Below are 20,120 nucleotides of genomic sequence, written 5' to 3' on the forward strand. Positions count from 1 at the left end.
CAGTGGTGTTTTACAAAACGTTCTCTGGGATATTGGGGCCGGTGTTGATGAGGATGTTCAATGAGGCAAGGGAAAGTGAGGTGCTGCCCACGACGATGTCACAGGCCATGATTCCGCTGATTCTGGAGCGGGACAAGGACCCAGAGCTGTGTGTGGCTTACAGGCCAATCTCCATGTTGAATGCGAATGCCAAATTGCTGGCCAAACTTTTGTCTTCCAGGATTGAGGATTGTATTCCAGACTTTATTGGGGAGGACCAGACGGGGTTTGTTCAGGATAGGCAGTTGGTGGCCAAGGTAAGAAGGTTGTTAAATGTGGTCATGATGCCCCCAGAAGGTAGAGAGGTGGAGGTAGTGATCGCAATAGATGCAGAAAAGGATTATTTGTGGGAGATACTGCGACGGTTCGGATTTGGGCAGGGCTTTATTGACTGGGTCAGGTTGCTGCATCAGGCTCCTGTGGCAAGCGTATGGACAAATAGGACAACATCGGACTGTTTTAGACTGCACCGGGGAACAAGACAGGGATGCCCACTCGCTCCACTGTTGTTCATGCTAGCTATATTGGACCCAATAGAGGGGATGGCAGAAATCATGAGGATTCTAGGGGAATTTGGCCGGTTTTCGGGGTATAAACTAAATATGGGGAAAAGTGAGATGTTTGCGGTCCAGGTGAGGGGACAGGAGAGGCGATTGGGGGAGCTGCCGTTTAGATTAGTGGGGGGAAGCTTTAGGTACCTAGGCATTCAAGTGGCGCGGGAATGGGACCTGCTGCATAAATTAAATCTGGCCCGGCTAGTAGACCAAATGAAGGACGATTTTCGGAGGTGGGACGCGCTTCCGTTGTCACAGGCTGGGAGGGTGCAGACGGTGAAGATGACGGTTCTCCAGAGATTCCTGTTTGTATGTCAGTGTCTCCCCATCTTTATTCCACAATCCATTTTTAAACGGGTCAACAAAGTGATCACTGGTTTTGTTTGGGCCGGCAAGACCCCGCGGGTAAGGAAGGTAATGCTTGGGCGGAGTCGGGGAGAGGGGGGCTGCGCTGCCAAATTTTAGTAACTATTTCTGGGCAGCGAATATAGCCATGATCAGGAAGTGGATGATGGGGATGGGGTTGGCATGGGAGCGGCGTCATGCAAGGGCATCAGTCTGGGGGCATTGGTAACTGCGCCTCTGCCGTTCCCGCCGACATAGTACTCCACCAGTCCCGTGGTGGTGGCAGTCCTGAGAGTCTGGAGTCAATGGAGGAGACGTGGGAGCAGAGGGAGCATCGGTCTGGTCCCCAATCTGTAATAATCACTGGTTTGCCCCGGGAAGTATGGATGGGGGGTTCCGGATATGGCGGAGAGCAGGGATTGAGAGGATGGGGAATATGTTTATAGAGTGGAGCTTTCCAAATATGAGGGCGCTGGAGGAGAAGTTTGGGTTGGCGAGGGGAAACAAATTCAGGTATCTGCAGATGTGGGACTTCTTACGTAAACAGGTGTCAACGTTCCCGCTCCTACCGGTAAGGGGGATTCAGGACAGGGTAGTTTCCAGAGGGTGGGTAGGAGAAGGGAGCATCTCTGTCATTTACAAGGAACTTATGGGGTCAGAGGAGATGCAGACCGAGGAGCTGAAGCGCAAGTGGGAGGAGGAGCTGGGAGGAGAGATAGAGGATGGTCTATGGGCGGACGCATTGAGTAGAGACAATACGTCCGCAACATGTGCCAGGCTCAGCCTGATACAATTCAAGATCGTTCATCAGGCTCACATGACAGTGGCCCGGATGAGCAGATTCTTTGGGGTGGAAGACAGGTGTGCAAAATGTGCGGGAGGACTAGCGAACCATGTCCACATGTTCTGGACATGTCCGAAGCTTAGGGGATTTTGGCAGAGGTTTGCAGATGTCATGTCCACGGTGTTCAAAACAAGGGTGGCACTGAGTCCAGAGGTGGCGATTTTAGGGGCGTCGGAGGCCCCGGGAATCCAGGAGGAGAAAGAGGTAGACGTTCTGGCCTTTGCTTCCCTGGTAGCCCGGAGATGGATACTATTAGCTTGGAGGGACTCAAAGCCCCTGAAGTTAGAGACCTGGCTATCGGACATGGCTAGCTTTCTCTGTTTGGAGAAAATCAAGTTCGCCTTGAGAGGGTCATTGTTAGGGTTCGCCCGGAGCTGGCAACCATTCGTCGACTTCTGCGCAGAAAATTAATCGTCAGCAGAAGGAGCCTCGGGGCTTAGTTTAGCTTAGAGTCGGGGGTTAATAAAGGTGGGACCTGTAAGGAAGGGAGACGGCTTTTGCACTATGTTTATAGTTTCATGTACATTGGTTATTTTGTTGTTGTTGTAAATACCTCAATAAAATGTTTATTAAAAAAAAAAGAAAGCCGTAACATTAACTTTTACAACTGCTTCAAAACTCATCAATTGCTTTCTGCAGTCATAGAGTATCTCGATAAAAAAGACAGAAGCCTGCACATGCAATTCTAAATTATTCAAATCCCAGATAATCTGATGCCAGCTGCACCGTGGTCACAAGAATCCATTGTGACAATTAAAAATTCACAGAACTGTCGCATTTTGAAGGAATTGAAGCTGTGAAGAGAAGGTGTTACAGACGGATCCAAACACAAAACCTGTGAATAAAAAAACTAGTCGAAATGTGCCGGGCTTTCTCCCTTATTTCTCTATTCTTTGCTCTTGAAAATCAAGGACAAGTCAAACTAAAGTACCTTCAAGATCTCATCAGTTCACTGTTAAGTATCTTCCCTTGCAAAACCAAAACCTAATATAATGCACCAGTGGGTGAAGCAACACTAGAAAACTAATATGCAAAGGATTAGAAATCAGAATAATTTATTTCTAAGAGTAGCAACATCACACAAATATTATACTTGAAAAGATGCACCTTGAAGAATATTTGAGGAAATGCAATGATCTTCATGATTTTGTCCATTGATTTTATTTTAAGGAAGATAGGGTTTGATTGTGTGTGAATTTATTACATGGGGCTCCAATGGAATGAGTGGTGAATGATACATCACTGAAGGATGGTTAATGAATTTTATTCAATGTGCAGCATGGTCTGTTGATCTCCTGCTAATGAAATGAAACACTGCCCGATGTTCACCTTGTACATGGCACAAAGAAATCTAAAACTGACAAAATGTTTACATACAGAATAATAAATCCTACAAAGTGAATCAAGAGGTTCAATAAATCATGAATTGTGGAAATTAACACTCATAAGACTTATAAATATCAATTGATTCCTGGTGATTAGGTTACAGTATTTAGCCTGGCGTGTGGCAGCTTTTGTTATTATATAATGGCGTAGGCCTACCATGGCACTGAATTGATCACTGCTTTTTGGAGGATCTATTGAGGTCAATTTTGAAGTTAGCCTATCACCATCACACCTGGAGAAGCAGCAGCATAAATTTCAGCCACGCCCTCACTGGATCTGTAAACCTGTAAACTGCAGGATCAATAAGTGTTGTGATGGAGTTCCCGGACTGAGGTGGGTGGGTGGGGGGGGGGGGGGGGGGGGGGAATGTCACGTTTGCAACAGGGGAGTGAATCACCAAGCGAGCAACAGCAGCTCAGATTAACTTTGTAGGAGGATTCACCACAAAAATAACTCCAAAATGTTGTTCCCTTCTACCCCCCATAGAAATGATCAAACTGTGTCTGACTCACAGTCAAATCATTTCTACATTCAAATGGTAATTGGGCTCCTGGGTCAGTTTAAAATTTGATACTGACTGAAAATGCAAAGTGCTTCAGGTGCACTTCAGTCAGCTTCTTCCAAAATGACACTGGGTGTATTGTGGGGGTTGACAGAACGGTGACATCAAGTAACAGCAGGTGACACAAGTTAAAGTCAACCCTACTGTTAACTAATAATTGGACCATCATACCATGGACTCAGATTGCATAATTACACTGCAGTTGGGTGGCACGGTGGCTAGCACTGCTGCCTTACAGTGCCAGGGACTCGGGTTCAATTCCAGGCCTGGGTCATTGTCTGTGTGGAGTTTGCACTTTCTCCCCGTGTCTGCGTGGGTTTCATCCAGGTGACCGGTTTCCTCCCACAGTCCCACCTTCCGCATTGCAGAGATTCTATGATCTTCCCTGGTGTTCAACAAAAAATGGGAAAGGTCAGACTTTGTCTCTCTCTTCCTGTAAAATTCTCTCTTCTGCTTCCTCTCTGTCCCTTTCCTACCAAACATCTCACACATTCACTACTGTCTCTAGTTGGTTTCTGACTCAAGGGATTTGATTTTAACCCACTAAAGCCACAATCACTTAAACGGAGTTAGAATCAAGTGAAATAAAATCAAATTAAAATCTTCTACTGCCAAAGTTTTACTTGTCCCTACCTATTCTCCATGTGTCCCAAACTGTGTCTGTTCATTGCTTTCCGTCCTCTCCTTGATCACTTTTCTTTCTCTCTTTTTGTTGGTCTGGCTCACTGCGCATTTCTCATACACTTTCCCTCGTTGTCCTTAGTGTTGATTGCTTTTTCCTCGTTCCAATTTACATTGAGAACGGGAAGTGAACCCCAACTACTCCAACTACTGATGGTTCAAGGAATTGTGGGATTAATTTTAATTGAAGTCAAAGGAGAATAAAATCAGACTGGATATAATACATTGTTCAATTGGGCAACCCGCCCAATGGGTCAGATTCAAATTACCTCTGATTTGTCTACTTGTGAATGGGTGAAGACAAGCCTGTGTGGCACCTTGTGACAGCTGCATGAAGAACATGAAAGTCATGGTCTGGGTTTGGCATGTTGAAACCAGGATCTGAGATCAGGAGGGTCGGACAGGTTGGCACCCAATGATGCAGCTCTGGCTGTCATTAGCTAAAATATTTGTGTATATTATGTGCTGCCTGGATTTATTTTTATTACAACACTGCAATGTGTTCTGCAAGGATGAATTATTATTAGTGAACCTCCTGTGATTTTACTCGCTAGATCAGCAATGTTGACAAAAACAGAAAATGTTGGACAATCTCAGCAGGTCTGACAGCATCTGTAAAGTGAGAAGGGAGATAACTTTGAGTCTGGGTGACTCTTTGTCTTCATCAGAGATGTTAAGTTATTTTATAATAGCCATGTTATAAAGCCACACTATAATTTTTACTAAAGAAAAGGGTGGATTTTCCTAGCCTTCTCTCTCTTTTGGAAAAATGGCTCAGGCCTAGGTTGCCCAATCTTTTCCCTTTTTATATTACTCTAGGATTTTCAGAATTCACTTCTTAGGGCATGAACAGCTTGGCTACCATCTACAGTAGATTTTGGTTAACATAGAGGCATACTAACAAGTTACAAAGAAGTATTCAAGCCCTCTCATCCTAATTCTTTGTTATGATGCTTGGTCTCATCCCTACCCACAGAGTTCCAGGGGATTTATGGGATCCCAGGGGCAAACCAAGATTTCTGATGAGTACTGGCTGCAATTATTTTAATCCTCCCTCTGGATGTAAAGTCCAATTGGGACACTCTGATTACCCATCTCCACTGGTGACTAAAAGGTTTTGATGTCCAAACTCAACTATGGGTTGTAACCCTCACAGGCCTGCAACTGTGCCTTATTTTCCTTCCTTATCTGCTTATCTCACCTGCCAGCTGTGAGCCTGCACTGTGGGTGTTCCTAAGCTGTGTGAGTGGTCTCGAGAATCATGGTGACCCTAGAATAGATGGATCAGAGCGGGTCAGACCATAGTTAAGTCTGTTCTCACAAAGTAATCTGTTATTAAGGTGGAGCTATGTCATTTATGGCCATAAAGATTAATTGCTCAGATAACAAGAGGTCCAATTCAATCCGAATTTGGCAGTTTTGTTGAGGGAACTATGAATGGTGAACTTAATCAGAGTTCAATTTCAGGTAATAGGATCAAATGGTGATTTTCTTTTGTGTAATTGGTCATTTTTTAAAAGTTGCTTCTTTGCTGGAGCAATCAAAATCTAATTCGACTAGGCTGCTCTCTCCCCACAGTCCCCTATCTTCATCTGCTTCAAATATTTATCTGCTATTCCTCTAAAAGATGTAATAGTTTTTATCTCAACTACTCCCTGTGGCAAAACATTCCATGCTCTAACAAATCTCTGCATAAAGATTTTTTTCCGAACTTATCTCCTCACTCTTTTAATGGCAATTTTCAATTGATAATCACTGGGCAATTTCTTCCCAACCAGAAAGAAATAATCTTTCCCCAGTCACCTTATCAAAATTGTTCATAATTTTAATATTTTCTCTCTTTCATCTCCTGTTTGCTTTCCATGTCCCAGTATCAAAAGACACTCCAAATAACTAGAGCTTCTTATTCCTGCTATCATACTGAGGGACTGAGATGAGGAGAAATGACTTCACTCAAATGGTTGTGAATCTTTGGAACTCTACCCCAGAGGATTGTGGGTGTTCCATTGTTGAATACATTTAAGGCTGGGGTAGACAGATTTTTGTTTTCTCAGGGAATTAAGAGGTATGGGGAGCAGAAGGGAAAGTGGAATTAAAGCTCAGGATCAGCCACAATAGTAATGAATGGCATGACAAGCTCAACAGGCTATATAGTCTATGCCTTCTCCTATTTCTTTTGTCCTTGTGTTGGTGTGATAGCACTGGAAAGAATGCAGAGGAGATTTACCGGGATGTTGCCTGGGCTGGAGAGTTTTAGTTATGAAGAGAGATTGGATAGACTTGGACTGTTTTCCTTGGAGCAGAGGAGACTGAGGTGGGACATGATGGAGATGTATAAAATTATGAGGGGTATTGATAGACAGGAAGAAACCTTTCCCCTTGGTAGAGGGATCAATGACCAGGGGGAATTGATTTGTGGATTTATGCATAGATGTAAGTTAAGGGCAGGTGGTTTGGTGAGGATGTGAGAAAAACTTATTTTTACCCTGAGGGTGTTGGGAGTTTGGAACTCTGCCTGAAAGGGTGGTGGAGGCAGAGACCCTCATAACATTTAAGAAGTATTTAGATATCCACTTGCAATCCCAGGGCATACAAGACTATGGCAAAGTGCTGGGAAATGGGATTAGGTGTTTTTTTTTGACCCACGCAGACTTGATGAGCCGAAAGGCCTTTTCTGTGTTGTTTCTGTGCTGTATGACTCTATGACTCAATCCCAGTTCTCTGTATTCTTCCACATTCTTCAATTTCTTCCCATTAACTGTGCTTCCAATCCTTTGCTTTCCACTCAAAATCTATTTTCATGATGAACAGGAAAAATGTGAAAATATACCTTTTTATATTACATGAATAGATCATTGTTGCTGCCCTCTCGGTGGTATACTTATTATCTTTATCTGATCTCCCACATGTCATTGTACATTGTAAGGAATTGCATAACGTTTGTCTTTATTGACTGCATATCCCTGCTTATCTCAATTTCTCCCCCCAATTCTTTTTCTTTTCTGTCCTCTTCTGTTTCTCACTCTCACTGCCTTTTCCTTCTGTCTTTGAATAGTTTTCACACTTTTTTTTTGAATGTTTGTACCACACAATATAATACATTTCTTCATTTGGAAAAGCAACATCATTGCAGAATGGATACATAAATTTAAACAAACATACTAATTTCCTAGGCCACCCACAGTCCAATTTGACACTTCTGCTTAGATATGACTAATAAAAAAAGGTTTTAGGTATGGAAATTACTTTACAGAGAGAGCACATTAATAATTTGTGTGCAATCACATGATGCGTTATTTTCCCAGTGGGCACGCCCTAGGTTTTACAATTCAAATCAGAAAGCTATATCTTGTTACTTTCAATTCTTCAAAGTCAAATTTCTTTATGACTTTCATGTCTACCCAACATCCTTTATAAGGATACAGAGAAACAGCCGGCAAATGCAATTAGCGAGCTTCAACTGAAGTTCGCTATCACAGGTAGAATGTGTTAAACTATAAATTTTATGGTAAAAGCAAATTACTGCAGATGCTGGAATGTGAAAAAAAACAGAAAATGCTGGACAATCATCTCAGCAGCTCTGACAGCATCTGTGGAGAGAGAACGAAGCTAATGTTTCTAGTCTGGATAACACTTTGCCAAAGCTAGACAGAACTGGAAACAGGATGAGATTTGGGGACGGGGCGGGATATGCAGCCACTAAGTGCTAGATAGAGCCTCTATTCGGCTTCGGCCCTTACTGCACCACCACCACCCACCCCTACAACAGTACAAATCACATCCTATTTCCAATTTGGCCCATCGAGTCTGCACCGACCTTCTGAAAGACCACCCTACATTTGGACACTGAGGGGCAATTTAGCATGACCACCTAACCTGCACATCTTTGGACTGTGGGAGGAAACTGGAGCACCGGGAGCAAACCCACGCACACACGCGAAGAGAGTACAAACTCCACACAGTCATCCAAGGCCGGAATTGAATCCGGGTCCCTGGAGCTGTGAGGCAGCAGTGCTAGTCACCGTACCGCCCTTGTTCTCTCTTCACAGGTGTTATAAATTTCATGGAGCCTGTTTTCACCTTGGAAGAACAACTGGGCAATAATGGCCCACCAATAATCTGCCATCAAAAAAAAACACGCCTGATCTTGAAATTGTTTAGTGGTCCCTTTAATGACCACTGGATGGCCATTCAATGCTGGCACCAGTGGGAGGAGCACGTGCAGTGCATTCTCCACTCACTGGACCCTCAAAACTGTATGGGAGGACTCCAATATAAAGAAATCAATCTCCTGTGGAACAGATGGATACCCGAGTCACCCATCTGAAGACCACAATGAAAATGTTGGTGGGACAAGCAAGAGTGTGAAAGGAGTTCAGCTCTTGCGATTTTTAGAAAGCTTTTGCCCAGTTGCCACCTGAAACTCGGGATGAGAGATGATTATCCCAAAATCTCTATTTTGTGATCTATCAGCTCTTACTTGTAATTTTTTCACGAACTAACGCAGTTGGCTTTGTTATTTTTATGACTTCAAATGGACCGATCACTTCTTTATTCCTCAAACTGCTTTCAAGAAACTTGGTTTCTACTTTACTGTTTTAGCTATTAGTGGCTAAGGTTTTCTCCTTAACTCTCAAGAAAACTCATGGCCACACTTGAATACTGCTTACATGATTAAGAAGCTGTTTCTGGATGAAAACACGTCATTTGATCCATCTCTCATCTCTAGCTCTAATCTTTGTCTCCACTGGAAACTCTTGCCTTCATTTCATCAATATAATTCTAAGGATCACTCCTTTCATCTCTCCACACTTGTTCATTTTAAACTGCCTATCTGCTGTCTACATCAAATCTCCTCCCTAGGTTTCCACTATATTGAAATTAGAATTTACTGCAACTTACCACAAGCATCTATATTTTCCCATGAGCTCAGAACTATGAAGCCCCTACCTTCTTCCCTCCCTCCCACATTAGTAACATGGCCACTCAGTTGCCATTTAAAACCTGATGTCGGTGTCATCTATTCACTCTTTCCTGATTTCCAACCTTGTTGATAATGGGTATGTCAAATTGAAAATATATTAAATGCCTACAGAACCAGTATACCGTGGAGTAGCTTTCTAATATGCATAGTTTAATCCCCAAAAATTCATTATTATTTCCCAAAGAAATTCATACACCATATCAGGATTGCTGTAAATTACATTAATGGTTTAATCAATTTATCCATTTACAAACTGAATGTTAATTAAAACTCAATTTAACAACCTACTGTTACCTTTCAAGAGAATGGACTGTGAATGAAGAGTGCATTCCTGGATTTTGGTGGCACAGTGGATTCCTGAACTGTGGACCCTTAATTTACTTTTGTATACTTGGATATGCACAAGGAAAGTTGATTATCATTCTGAAAGGGGCAGATGTTAAAAGTGTTGATCCGAGGTATGGTGAGAAGGAGGTGGTTATGACGATCATGTGGCACAACAGGACATAAACGCTAGTCAATGTGGAAGGGAAGGGAAAAGTTACTCGAGCCAGATTCAAACCAGATTAAGTTGCCTTTTTCCCTCCTGAAGCAAACCGTTTGTCTGAGAGATCTCCAATAATGGATGATAAAAGTCTTCTTTCTGGAACATTATGATGGTTTTCGAAGGTTTTCTTTGACCTAGGCTATTGCTAATCTATGTGACACAATGCATACTTCAGAATTTTGCACACGTCAAGCATGCGAACGGTGAATGAAATCAAATTACTGCAAATGCTGGAATCCGAAACAAAACACAGAAAATGCTGGACAATCTCAGCAGGTCGGACAGCATCTGTGGAGGGAGAAGGGAGCTAACGTTTGGAGTCTGGATGACTGTCACGTAAACAATAAAGTTTCAAATCTCATTATGTGTCTCACTATCTCTTTACATGACACTGCCCTTAAACTGTTTACTTTAAACTAGCAAACCCAATTTCTTCACGTGTATTTGCCCTATTAAGTAATCATATTTAAAACTCCAGAACAAAAAAAACACAGTAAATTGGATGAATGTATTCTCAACGGAAAGTAAGACAGCATTGCAACACATTACCCTGCCTAGACAATGATGATTCAGTTCTGTATTTCTGGATTGGATTAGAGCCCGTTAGAATTGATCTTCAATACTGAGCAATTGAAACTAACTGCATGTGAACACATCTCAGTGTTGCCGGGAACACAGAGCTGTGAGGAAAGGGGGTTGTGACGGGATTTCTCTAATCTAATCCCTAGTCTGTGCGTTAAAGTAAAGGAAAACTGCTCGGCAGAAAGCTCGCCCCATTCTGCAGCTAATAAAGTTAATCGGTGACAATCTTCCACCTTACACATCGCTTGGAAGACTGACCTACAAAGATCGAATGGCAAAAAAGTCAAAGCCTGCAGATTTCACTATTGGTTTTCCAAAATAGAACTTGCTGATTTTGATATCAGACCGTCAGCCCGGTTCAAGCTTCTCGTTTTCTCGGTCAACATGCTTGCTCTTTTATGACCAACTCCCACCCCCTTTTTTTGTTGAATGTTTAATGATGAAGGTCACGTGAAGTCCATGGGGATTCTCCATCTTTCAATCTTGCTGCTGGCCAGGGAGGGGAGGGATGTGGCTGATGGGGGTGGGGAACCATTCTCCAGACCATCCTAATGCACCTGCTACTCCCCTATGCAACGTCCATTCAAAGAGCATATTAATGGAGCTCAGCAACATCAAAGTGCCCGGGTGCTCCCTTCAAAACCTGTCACATTTCCCAAGACATTCGTTCTGTCATCAACTGCCCGTTCGACACACAAAAGAAATACAAGTCAAGCTGCACACATGGTTTAAGTAATTCTCATCCTCTTTGTCCTGGAGCTCAGCAAGAGAGGGAGGGAGGAGAAAAATGACTCTTTGTGTCTCACCCACCTGAACAGTTGGTCCCTTTGCCTTTGCCGCTCTGACACTCGGCGCTGGAGAGCGGGTTCGCGGGCAGTGCCGCCGGCAGGCTGCTCACTGCTAACACGGCGAGAAGCCAGAGGCAACAAGAGCCGGCCGAGGAGCCGGCTAACCTGCGCTGAGGAGAGGGGCACAACTCTGTTCCCACCATGACCGGACCGACAGGCGAGCAGCGAGCAATCGAGGGAGGGAGGGTGAGGCTGGGGGGTGAGGGAACACAGCGAGCAGGCGGCGGCCGCAGCCCCTCAGTCAAGGGGAAGACGCGCTGGTCCTTCAGGGAGCATCACCTCCTCACACCGGCCATTCCCCCTCTGTGTGCGTGTGTGGCTGAGTGAGTGTGTGCACAGACCCGGCTCCTCTCTCTCCTCTCCAACTCTGTGCCCGCTGCTTTTATCCTTCCAATTCTTTTAAACAGCTCCTCAAGGCTCTTCCCCCCGATGTGAAGTCAATGTTCTGAAGAAATGTGAGTTGTCCAGCTGCTTTGTTTCACCCGCCTCTCTGTATCTCTGTCCCTCTGTTGTCCTCCCCTCCTCGCAGACAACTCGGGCCGATTCAGGGCGATTGAGGCTCAGAAACAACAAAGGAGACGGCGAGGAGGGAGGGAGGGAGGGTGGGACGGTGTGTGAGGGGGAGGGGGATCACATCACATGACCGCGGGGACACCACACACATGAGAGGGGTGGGGGGAAGGGGCACCAGCGGACAATCTGACAGCTACCCGCCCCCCCCCCCCAAAAAAAAAACAATAACATCGATCTCCTCCTCCTGCCCGCCTTAAATTCACATGGATTATTTTCTTCCCAAGTGTCTGGAAATAACTCCAAGACACGCTCATCATCCCGACCCGTGCCTATGGTTGATCCATGAATGGAAATGAACCATTCGTGAATTGGTTTCCCTTCTTACTGCAAAATCAAACTTGGTTGTCCAAGGCAAGCGGGGTTGGACAAGACGATATTTCTGGTGGCATGCAGTGTGAATGGAGCAGTAAACAAGGGAGGGAGGGAGCCGTGTCTAACTCACTTTATCATGGAGTTCAGTGTATGGAGATTTAGTGAATACTCTCCATGTATTGGGGCAGGTTCAAGCAACCGAGCAGCGATTCATTTCACTTTGTCCGTGTTGGATAATATTCAGAATGTGGTAATCTGGCTGTCCGATAACATTGATACTAAATCGCCCAGATAAGGGAGGAAACACTGACTCCAGGCAAGTACAGTGCGCACAGCTCTCCCCCTCCCCCTACATTTATTGTGCATATTACTGGGAGATCTTGGCTTATGGAATTTGATTCTCAAACACAGACATCAATCTCCCAGTCCAGTTAGCTCCACGGTGCAAGGCGGTGATAAACAAGACGAATAGGTGGACAGAGATACACGACCGTAGCTGAGGGAAAAAGTGTTGAGGATTTGTCCAGGGCACGTTGGTCAGATGGCTCTTGGACATTTACAATCAAATATTGCTTTTAGTTTACAAACTGACATCATATGCTTGCTACCGTCAGGATATTTCCAACAGCGAGATATTATATATGTATTGTTTTAAATGCACTGTTTGTTCGTGAAAATAATCACAACTGTTCAGTTTGCTGCAGTGAACGGCGCGGAAATAGATGAAAATTTAACGCAAATCAGCAATTTCACTGGAGATAAACGAGCTTTAACAGTAAAAGGTTGAATGCACGTGATTTATTTATTTTTGCCAGGGGAGAGGGTGTCTCCTTTTGTTGATTTGGCCACTCTGTATTCACCTAAACTGGAATCATTTCGGATTCATGTGTTCCTATCTATTCCCTACAAAAATGATGGTACTCGAGCACAAAATGTCTCCGGTGTGAAGCGACCGTCTCCTCTCTCCTCCTGTAAGTTCCCTTCACATTATGCGGGTTGAGCAAGTGATTGATGGACTTCCGATCTGTGTATCTGCGCGTCTTCAATCATTTTAGACCAGCCTGCTCGCTCTCCGCGGTCATGCAGTGAGACCCCGTTTGTCTCGGCGGGGGAGGGGGGTACCGCCTGATGGAACCAGCTCTCCGGATTCGGTTTCAAGGCACCCAAAGCTGGGCTCCCAAGCCAAATTTAAACATAGGCAACTACTCAACATTGTCTAAGGAGGTTGTGATGGAGATCCTCGGAGACGAGCCATGAGGAATCTCATGTTTCGAAGATTGAATAAATATCACGACCAGAAAAAAAATAATGAATTGCAAAAATTAATTATTCAAGTGTAATACTTGAAATAATGCACGGCATAGCTAAATGGCAACACACCATTTTGCAATAAGTGTGCGTGGTTGTAGGGTTAATGGCGACCTATAGGTATTAGAAAGCAGCAACTTAAATCCTAACGCGCGCCTTTAGCAATAATAACGCCCCAAAGTGCGACAACACGCAAACCTGTGACAGTAGCTGCTGAGACAGGATGGAAGTGATAGAACCACAGAACGTTACACCGCAGAGCGAGTCCCTTCAACCGCGTAAACAGTCAAAATTTCAAAACGAATCCTCATTGGATTGCATGGCGTTTTTGAAAGTTGTCTCAAAGAGGTTTTCAAGGAAGGAAGGAAAAAGACGGAGAGGATCAAAGGAGAAAGATCAAAAGAGTAAGACCAAGGCAGCTGAAGATCTGCAAGTAAGAATGGGCAAAGTTAATGGGGTGCACCTATGTCAGAGAAATTGACAATTTAGGAAAGGAGATTGGCTTAATGGTGATTACAGAGCTATAAGGCCATAAGATGTAGGAGCAGAAGTAAGTCATTCGGCCCATCGAGTCTGCTTTGCAACGAGATGATCAAGATGATCGTGGCTGATCTGATATAATCCTCAGCGCCACTTTCCTGCCTTATTCCTATATCCCTTGATTGCCTTACTGATTGATGTACCATCAATTGGACACGAGTCGAGATGAAGATCCAACATTAGGCTTTAATAGACTAGTTGTGTGCCCGGCAGTCGACTTACACAGAAAGGCCGTCTGCCAGGTCCTACGGGTTCTTATACCACGCCTTGTAGGCCTGACTACTAACCTCCCGGCCAATCGGTGAGCAGTCACATGACTAGTCTCAACCAACCAGCCGAGAGGCACATGACCGGCCTGAGCCAATGGGCAGCGAGGGTTCTGCACCAATGGCAGACAGGTACCGTAAACCTCCTAGTCATATCACCACATTCACCCCTTGTGGAGAAAGAAGCGGGGGAGGGGGAGAGTAGATAAGGGGGGGAGGGGGGTGTCGGACTGGTGATATGACTAGAGCTTGCGAGGTGTACCGAGGTAATTGGTGACTGCCCACTGGCTTGCGACGAGTGTACAAAACAACGAACAGTGTACATGTAAACGAGAGAAAAAAATGTGCAACTTGTACATTGGAACTCTGTATGACACGAGGAGTCCGATAAAAGTCCAGTGAAAACATCAGATCGACGTGATCAGTCTGTCAGGCGCCCTCGATGTTCTGCTGGACCGTCGCAGCGATGCCGGTGACGTCGGGCCGGTGGCCGTCCTTGACTCCAGGAGCGGCGGTTGTGATCCTGTGTCCGTACCCCTGGTCGGTGCCGGTGAAGCTCTGGCTGGGGGAGCTGGTTCCTGGGCGCTGGGTTCCGGTGGCGCCGGGGAGGATGGGGACTGGGAGGGGGGCGTTGGTGTGGGGGGTTGAGGCCGCATGCCGGCGGGTGCCAGGTCTCGAAGGGAGACCGTGTCCTGCCGACCGTCGGGATACTCCACGTACGCATACTGCGGGTTAGCGTGGAGTAACTGGACCCGTTCAACCAACGGGTCGGACTTGTGCACCCGCACATGCTTCCGGAGCAGGATGGGCCCGGGGGCGGCTAGCGAGGTCGGGAGTGGGGATCCTGCGGATGACTTCCTAGGGAAAACAAGAAGACGTTCGTGAGGTGTTTGGTTTGTGGTAGTGCAGAGGAGAGACCGGATTGAATGGAACGCGTCGGGGTTGACCTCTTGCCAGTGGGAGATAGGGAGATCTCTGGACCGTAGGGCCAGTAGGATGGTCTTCCAGACCGTACCATTCTCCCGCTCGACCTGCCCGTTACCCCGAGGGTTGTAACTGGTCGTCCTGCTAGAGGCGATGCCCCTGCTGAGCAGGAATTGATGCACTTCGTTGCTCATAAAAGAAGACCCCTGGTCGCTGTGGTTGTACGCGGGGTAACCGAACAGAAGGGCCTTGATGACTGTGGTTGTGGTCATGTCAGGGCAGGGGATGGCGAAAGGGAAGCGGGAGTATTCGTCAATCACACTTAAGAAGTAGGTGTTGCGATTGTTGGAGGGGAGGAGACCCTTGAAGTCCATACTAAGACGTTCGAAAGGGCGAGACGCCTTTACTAAATGCGCTTGCTCGGGGCGGTAAAAGTGCGGTTTGCACTCTGCGCAAATATGGCAGTCTCTGGTAACGGTCCTGACCTCCTCGATGGAGTAGGGCAGGTTGCGGGTCTTGATGAAGTGGTAAAAGCGGTCACCCCTGGATGGCAGAGGTCCGCACGGAGGGCGCGGAAGCGGTCAATCTGCGCGCTGGTGCAGGTACCGCGGGACAGGGCATCAGGAGGCTCGTTGAGCTTCCCAGGACGATACAAGATATCATAGTTGTACGTGGACAACTCGATCCGCCACCGCAAGATCTTGTCGTTCTTGATCTTACCCCTCTCTGCATTGTCAAACATGAAAGCCACTGACCGTTGGTCTGTGAGGAGGGTGAAACTCCTGCTGGCCAGATAGTGCCTCCAATAACGCACAGCTTCAACTATGGCCTGTGCCTCCTTTTCCACCGAGGAATGGCAGAGTTTGGAAGCGCGGAGTATCCGGGAGAAGAAGGCCACGGGTCTGCCCGCTTGGTTTAGGGTGGCCACCAGAGCTACATCGGACGCGTCGCTCTCGACCTGGAATGGGAGGGACTCGCCGATAGCTCGCATCGTGGCCTTTGCGATATCCGCTTTGATGCGGCTAAAGGCCTGGCGGGCCTCCATCGACAGTGGAAAAGTATTCGATTGGATGAGGGGGCGGGCTTTGTCGGCATAGTTCAGGACCCACTGGGCATAATAGGAAAAGAAGCCCAGACAGCGTTTGAGGGATTTGAGGGAGTTGGGGAGAGGGAGCTCCATCAGGGGGTGCATGCGTTCTGGGTCGGGGCCAATCACTCCGTTACGCACTACGTAGCCGAGGATGGCTAGAAGGTCGGTGCTAAACACGCACTTATCCTTATTGTAAGTGAGGTTAAGGAATTTTGCGGTACGGAGGAATTTTTGGAGGTTGGTGTCGCGGTCCTGCTGGTCGTGGCCACAGATGGTGACATTGTCAAGATACGGGAATGTCGCCCGTAAACTGTATTGGTCAACCATTCGGTCCATCTCCCGTTGGAAGACCGAGAATCCATTTGTGACACCGAATGGAAACCTAAGAAAGTGATAGAGGCGCCCATCTGCCTCGAACACGGTGTGCTTGCGGTCACTCGCGCGGATGGGAAGCTGGTGATAGGCGGACTTAAGGTCCACCGTGGAGAAGACTTTGTACTTCGCAATCCTGTTAACCAGGTCGGAAATACGAGGGAGAGGATACGCGTCCAGCTGCGTTAACCTGTTTATGGTCTGACTAGTCAATGACCATTCGGTTTTTCTCCCCAGTCCGAACTACCAGCACTTGAGCTCGCCAGGGACTGTTCCTGGCCTCGATGACTCCTTCCTTTAGTAGCCTCTGGACCTTGGACCTGATGAAGGTCCGGTCCTGGGCACTGTATCGTCTGCTCCTAGTGGCGACTGGTTTGCAATCTGGGATAAGGTTCGTAAATAAGGAAGGGGGGTCCACTTTGAGGGACGCGAGGCTGCAGACAGTAAGGGGGGGGATAGGGCAGCCGAATTTAAAAGTCAGGCTCTGCAGGTTGCACTGGAAATCCAGTCCTAAGAGTGACAGTGCGCAGAGACGGGGGAGGACGAGGAGTTTGTAGTTTTAAAAAACTCTCCCTTGAACCATGAGGTCTGCTACGCAGCACCCGGTGATGTGGACGGAGTGCGAACCTGAGGCTAGAGCTATTTTATGCTTTACTGGGTGAACGGGGAGCGTGCAGCGTCTTACCGTATCAGGGTGGACAAAACTTTCTGTGCTCCCGGAGTCTAGTAGGCAGCTCGTTTCGTGTCCATTGAGGAGTATCTGTGTTGTTGCCATAGAGAGCATGCGTGGTCGCGACTGATCGAGTGTCACTGCAGCTAGTCGTGGCAGCAGGTCTGAGTCCTCCTCGTTAGCAGAGCAGTCACTGGTGGGGTCTTCTGTGTTGCTCCAAAATGGCGGCGCCCGTCGGTCGCACACGGAGTCTGGGCCCCAAGATGGCGGCGCCCAGGGCCCGCACGTGGAGTCGGGGCCCCAAGATGGCGGCATCCAGGACCCACACGTGGAGTCGGGGCCCCAAGATGGCAGCGCCCGAGACCCACACGTGGCGTCCGGGGCCCAAAATGGTGGCGCCCATGGGTCACTCGTGGGCGCTGGAGTCAGGGGCAGAGAAGTCCGTGGGTCGCTCGCGGTGGCCGGGAGCGGCTGTAGGGAGGCCTGTGTGCCGTGCGGGACCCTGGGGGAGCGCGGGGGGGGGGGGGGGGCGATCTGCAGTCGCTGCGTGGAACAGCAGCAACCGACTTTGACTGGCAGGCCACTGAATAGTGACCTTTCTTCCCGCAGCTTTTACACACTGCGGAGCGGGCCGGACAGCGTGGGCGGGGGTGCTTGGCCAGGCCACAGAAATAACAGCGGGGCCCCGTGAGCTTATCGGGGCGTCCCGCAGCGCAGGCCTGGGGGGGGGGGGGTCGGAGTCGGCGGAGGACAAGGGGGTTGCATGCCACGTTGCCCAAGGGGCTGCCGCGCGGCTGGGGGCATATGCGCGGGCGTTTCGGTCAGAAACCTCCAGAGAGGACGCGAGGGTCTGTGCCTCAGCGAGGCTCAAGGTGTCCTTCTCTAGCTACCTCTGGCGAATTGCAGAGTGTTGCATGCCTGCAACAAAGGCATCATGGATTAAAAGTTCTGTGTGCTCTGCCGCAGTAACTTGCGGGCAGGCGCAATTTCTCCCCAGGACAACGAGGGCCCGATAAAATTCATCGAGAGACTCACCAGGAAACTGTTGCCTTGTAGCTAGGAGATACCGTGTGTAAACCTGGTTAACAGGCTTGAGGAAATGTCCTTTCAGAAGGTCCATGGCCACGTCATAGTCTTGTTCGTCCTTAATCATCGAGTAGATGGCGGTGCCCACGCACAAGTGGAGGATGTGGAGTTTCTGCTCCTTGGTGGGTTGGCTGTCTGTGATCGAGAGGTGGCTGTTGAAACATGCCAGCCAGTGTTTAAAAGTTGCTGACGCAATCGTAGTGTGCGGGCTGATGTGGAGACAGTCTGGCTTGATCCGTAGCTCCATTTAAAACTTGTAGTCTATTAAATTGATGTACCATCAATTGGACATGAGTCGAGATGAAGATCCAACATTAGGCTTTAATAGACTAGTTGTGTGCCCGGCAGTCGACTTACACAGAAAGGCCGTCTGCCAGGTCCTACGGGTTCTTATACCCCGCCTAGTAGGCGGGACTACTAACCTTCCAGCCAATCGGTGAGCAGTCACATGACTAGTCTCAACCAACCAGCCGAGAGGCACATGACCGGCCTGAGCCAATGGGCAGCGAGGGTTCTGCACCAATGGCAGATAGGTACCGTAAACCTCCTAGTCATATCACCACACAGATTAAAAATCTATCCATCTCAGCCTTGAACATACTAAACGACACAGCCTCTATAGCTCTCTGCGGTAAAGATTTACACAGGTTCGCTCCCTCTGAGAGAAAAAAATCTTCTTAATCTGTGTCTTAAATGGTGACCCCTGACTCTGAAATTATGCCTTCTGGGAAACAACCTCTCAGCATCGACCATGTCAAGCACCCTGAGAATCTCATATATCTCAATAAGATCAACTCTCATTCTTCCAAACTCCAATGAGTACAGGCCCAATCTATTCAACTTCTCATAATTAGATATAATTCTTGGGGCTAAAGGGATCAAGGGATATGGGGGAAGGGGGGGGGGGGGAGAAGGCAAGATCAGAGTATTAAACTCGATGATCAGCCATAATCATAATGAATGGTGGTGCAGTCTCAAAGGGCCGAATCGCCTCCTCCTGCTTCTATTTTCTATCTGTAAGAAATTCCCTCCATTCCCAAGATCAACCTAATGAACATTCTCTGGGCTGCCTCCAATGCCAGTATATTATTCCTTCGATGAGAGGACTAAAACTATTCATGGATAAAGAATTTACAGTGCAGAAGGAGGCTATACAGCCCATCGAGTCTGCACCATCCTTGGAAAGAGCACTCTACCCAAGCCCACACCTCCACCCTATCCCAGCAACACCACCTCACCTTTTTTGGACACTAATGGCAATTTAGCATGGCCAATCCACCTAATTTGCACATCTTTGGACTGTGGGAGGAAACCGGAGCACCCGGAGGAAACCCACGCAGACACGGGGAGAAAGTGCAAACTCTGCACAGACAGTGACCCAAACCGGGAATCGAACCTGGAACCCTGGAACTGTGAAGCAACTGTGCTAACCAAATGTGTTACCATGCCCCCTATGTAGCAGGCTATAACATCAGAGAGGGATTTGGAGCAGTCAATAAACATTTTGAATTTGATGAACTGGAATAGGAAGCTATTGTGAGTCAAAAAACAGAAAATACAGGAGCACTGACAGCATCTGCGGAGAGAGAAAGGAGCTAACATTTTGA

At 47.3% G+C, this 20,120-nt stretch overlaps 1 protein-coding gene across 1 annotated transcript in view; it reads right to left on the reverse strand.

Moving 5' to 3' along the window:
• The window catches only part of LOC119966355 (tomoregulin-1-like), a 394,538-nt gene extending 382,567 nt beyond the window's left edge, over positions 1–11,971 (reverse strand). The window contains exon 1 of the mRNA XM_038797880.1: positions 11,335–11,971. Coding sequence (XP_038653808.1) covers positions 11,335–11,515 — 181 coding nt within the window. The 5' untranslated portion in view covers positions 11,516–11,971. The remainder of the gene's footprint in view (positions 1–11,334) is intronic.
• Between the last annotated feature and the right edge of the window lie 8,149 nt (positions 11,972–20,120).

This window comes from Scyliorhinus canicula, chromosome 5 (assembly GCF_902713615.1).
Source record: "Scyliorhinus canicula chromosome 5, sScyCan1.1, whole genome shotgun sequence".
Classification (NCBI taxonomy): domain Eukaryota; kingdom Metazoa; phylum Chordata; class Chondrichthyes; order Carcharhiniformes; family Scyliorhinidae; genus Scyliorhinus; species Scyliorhinus canicula.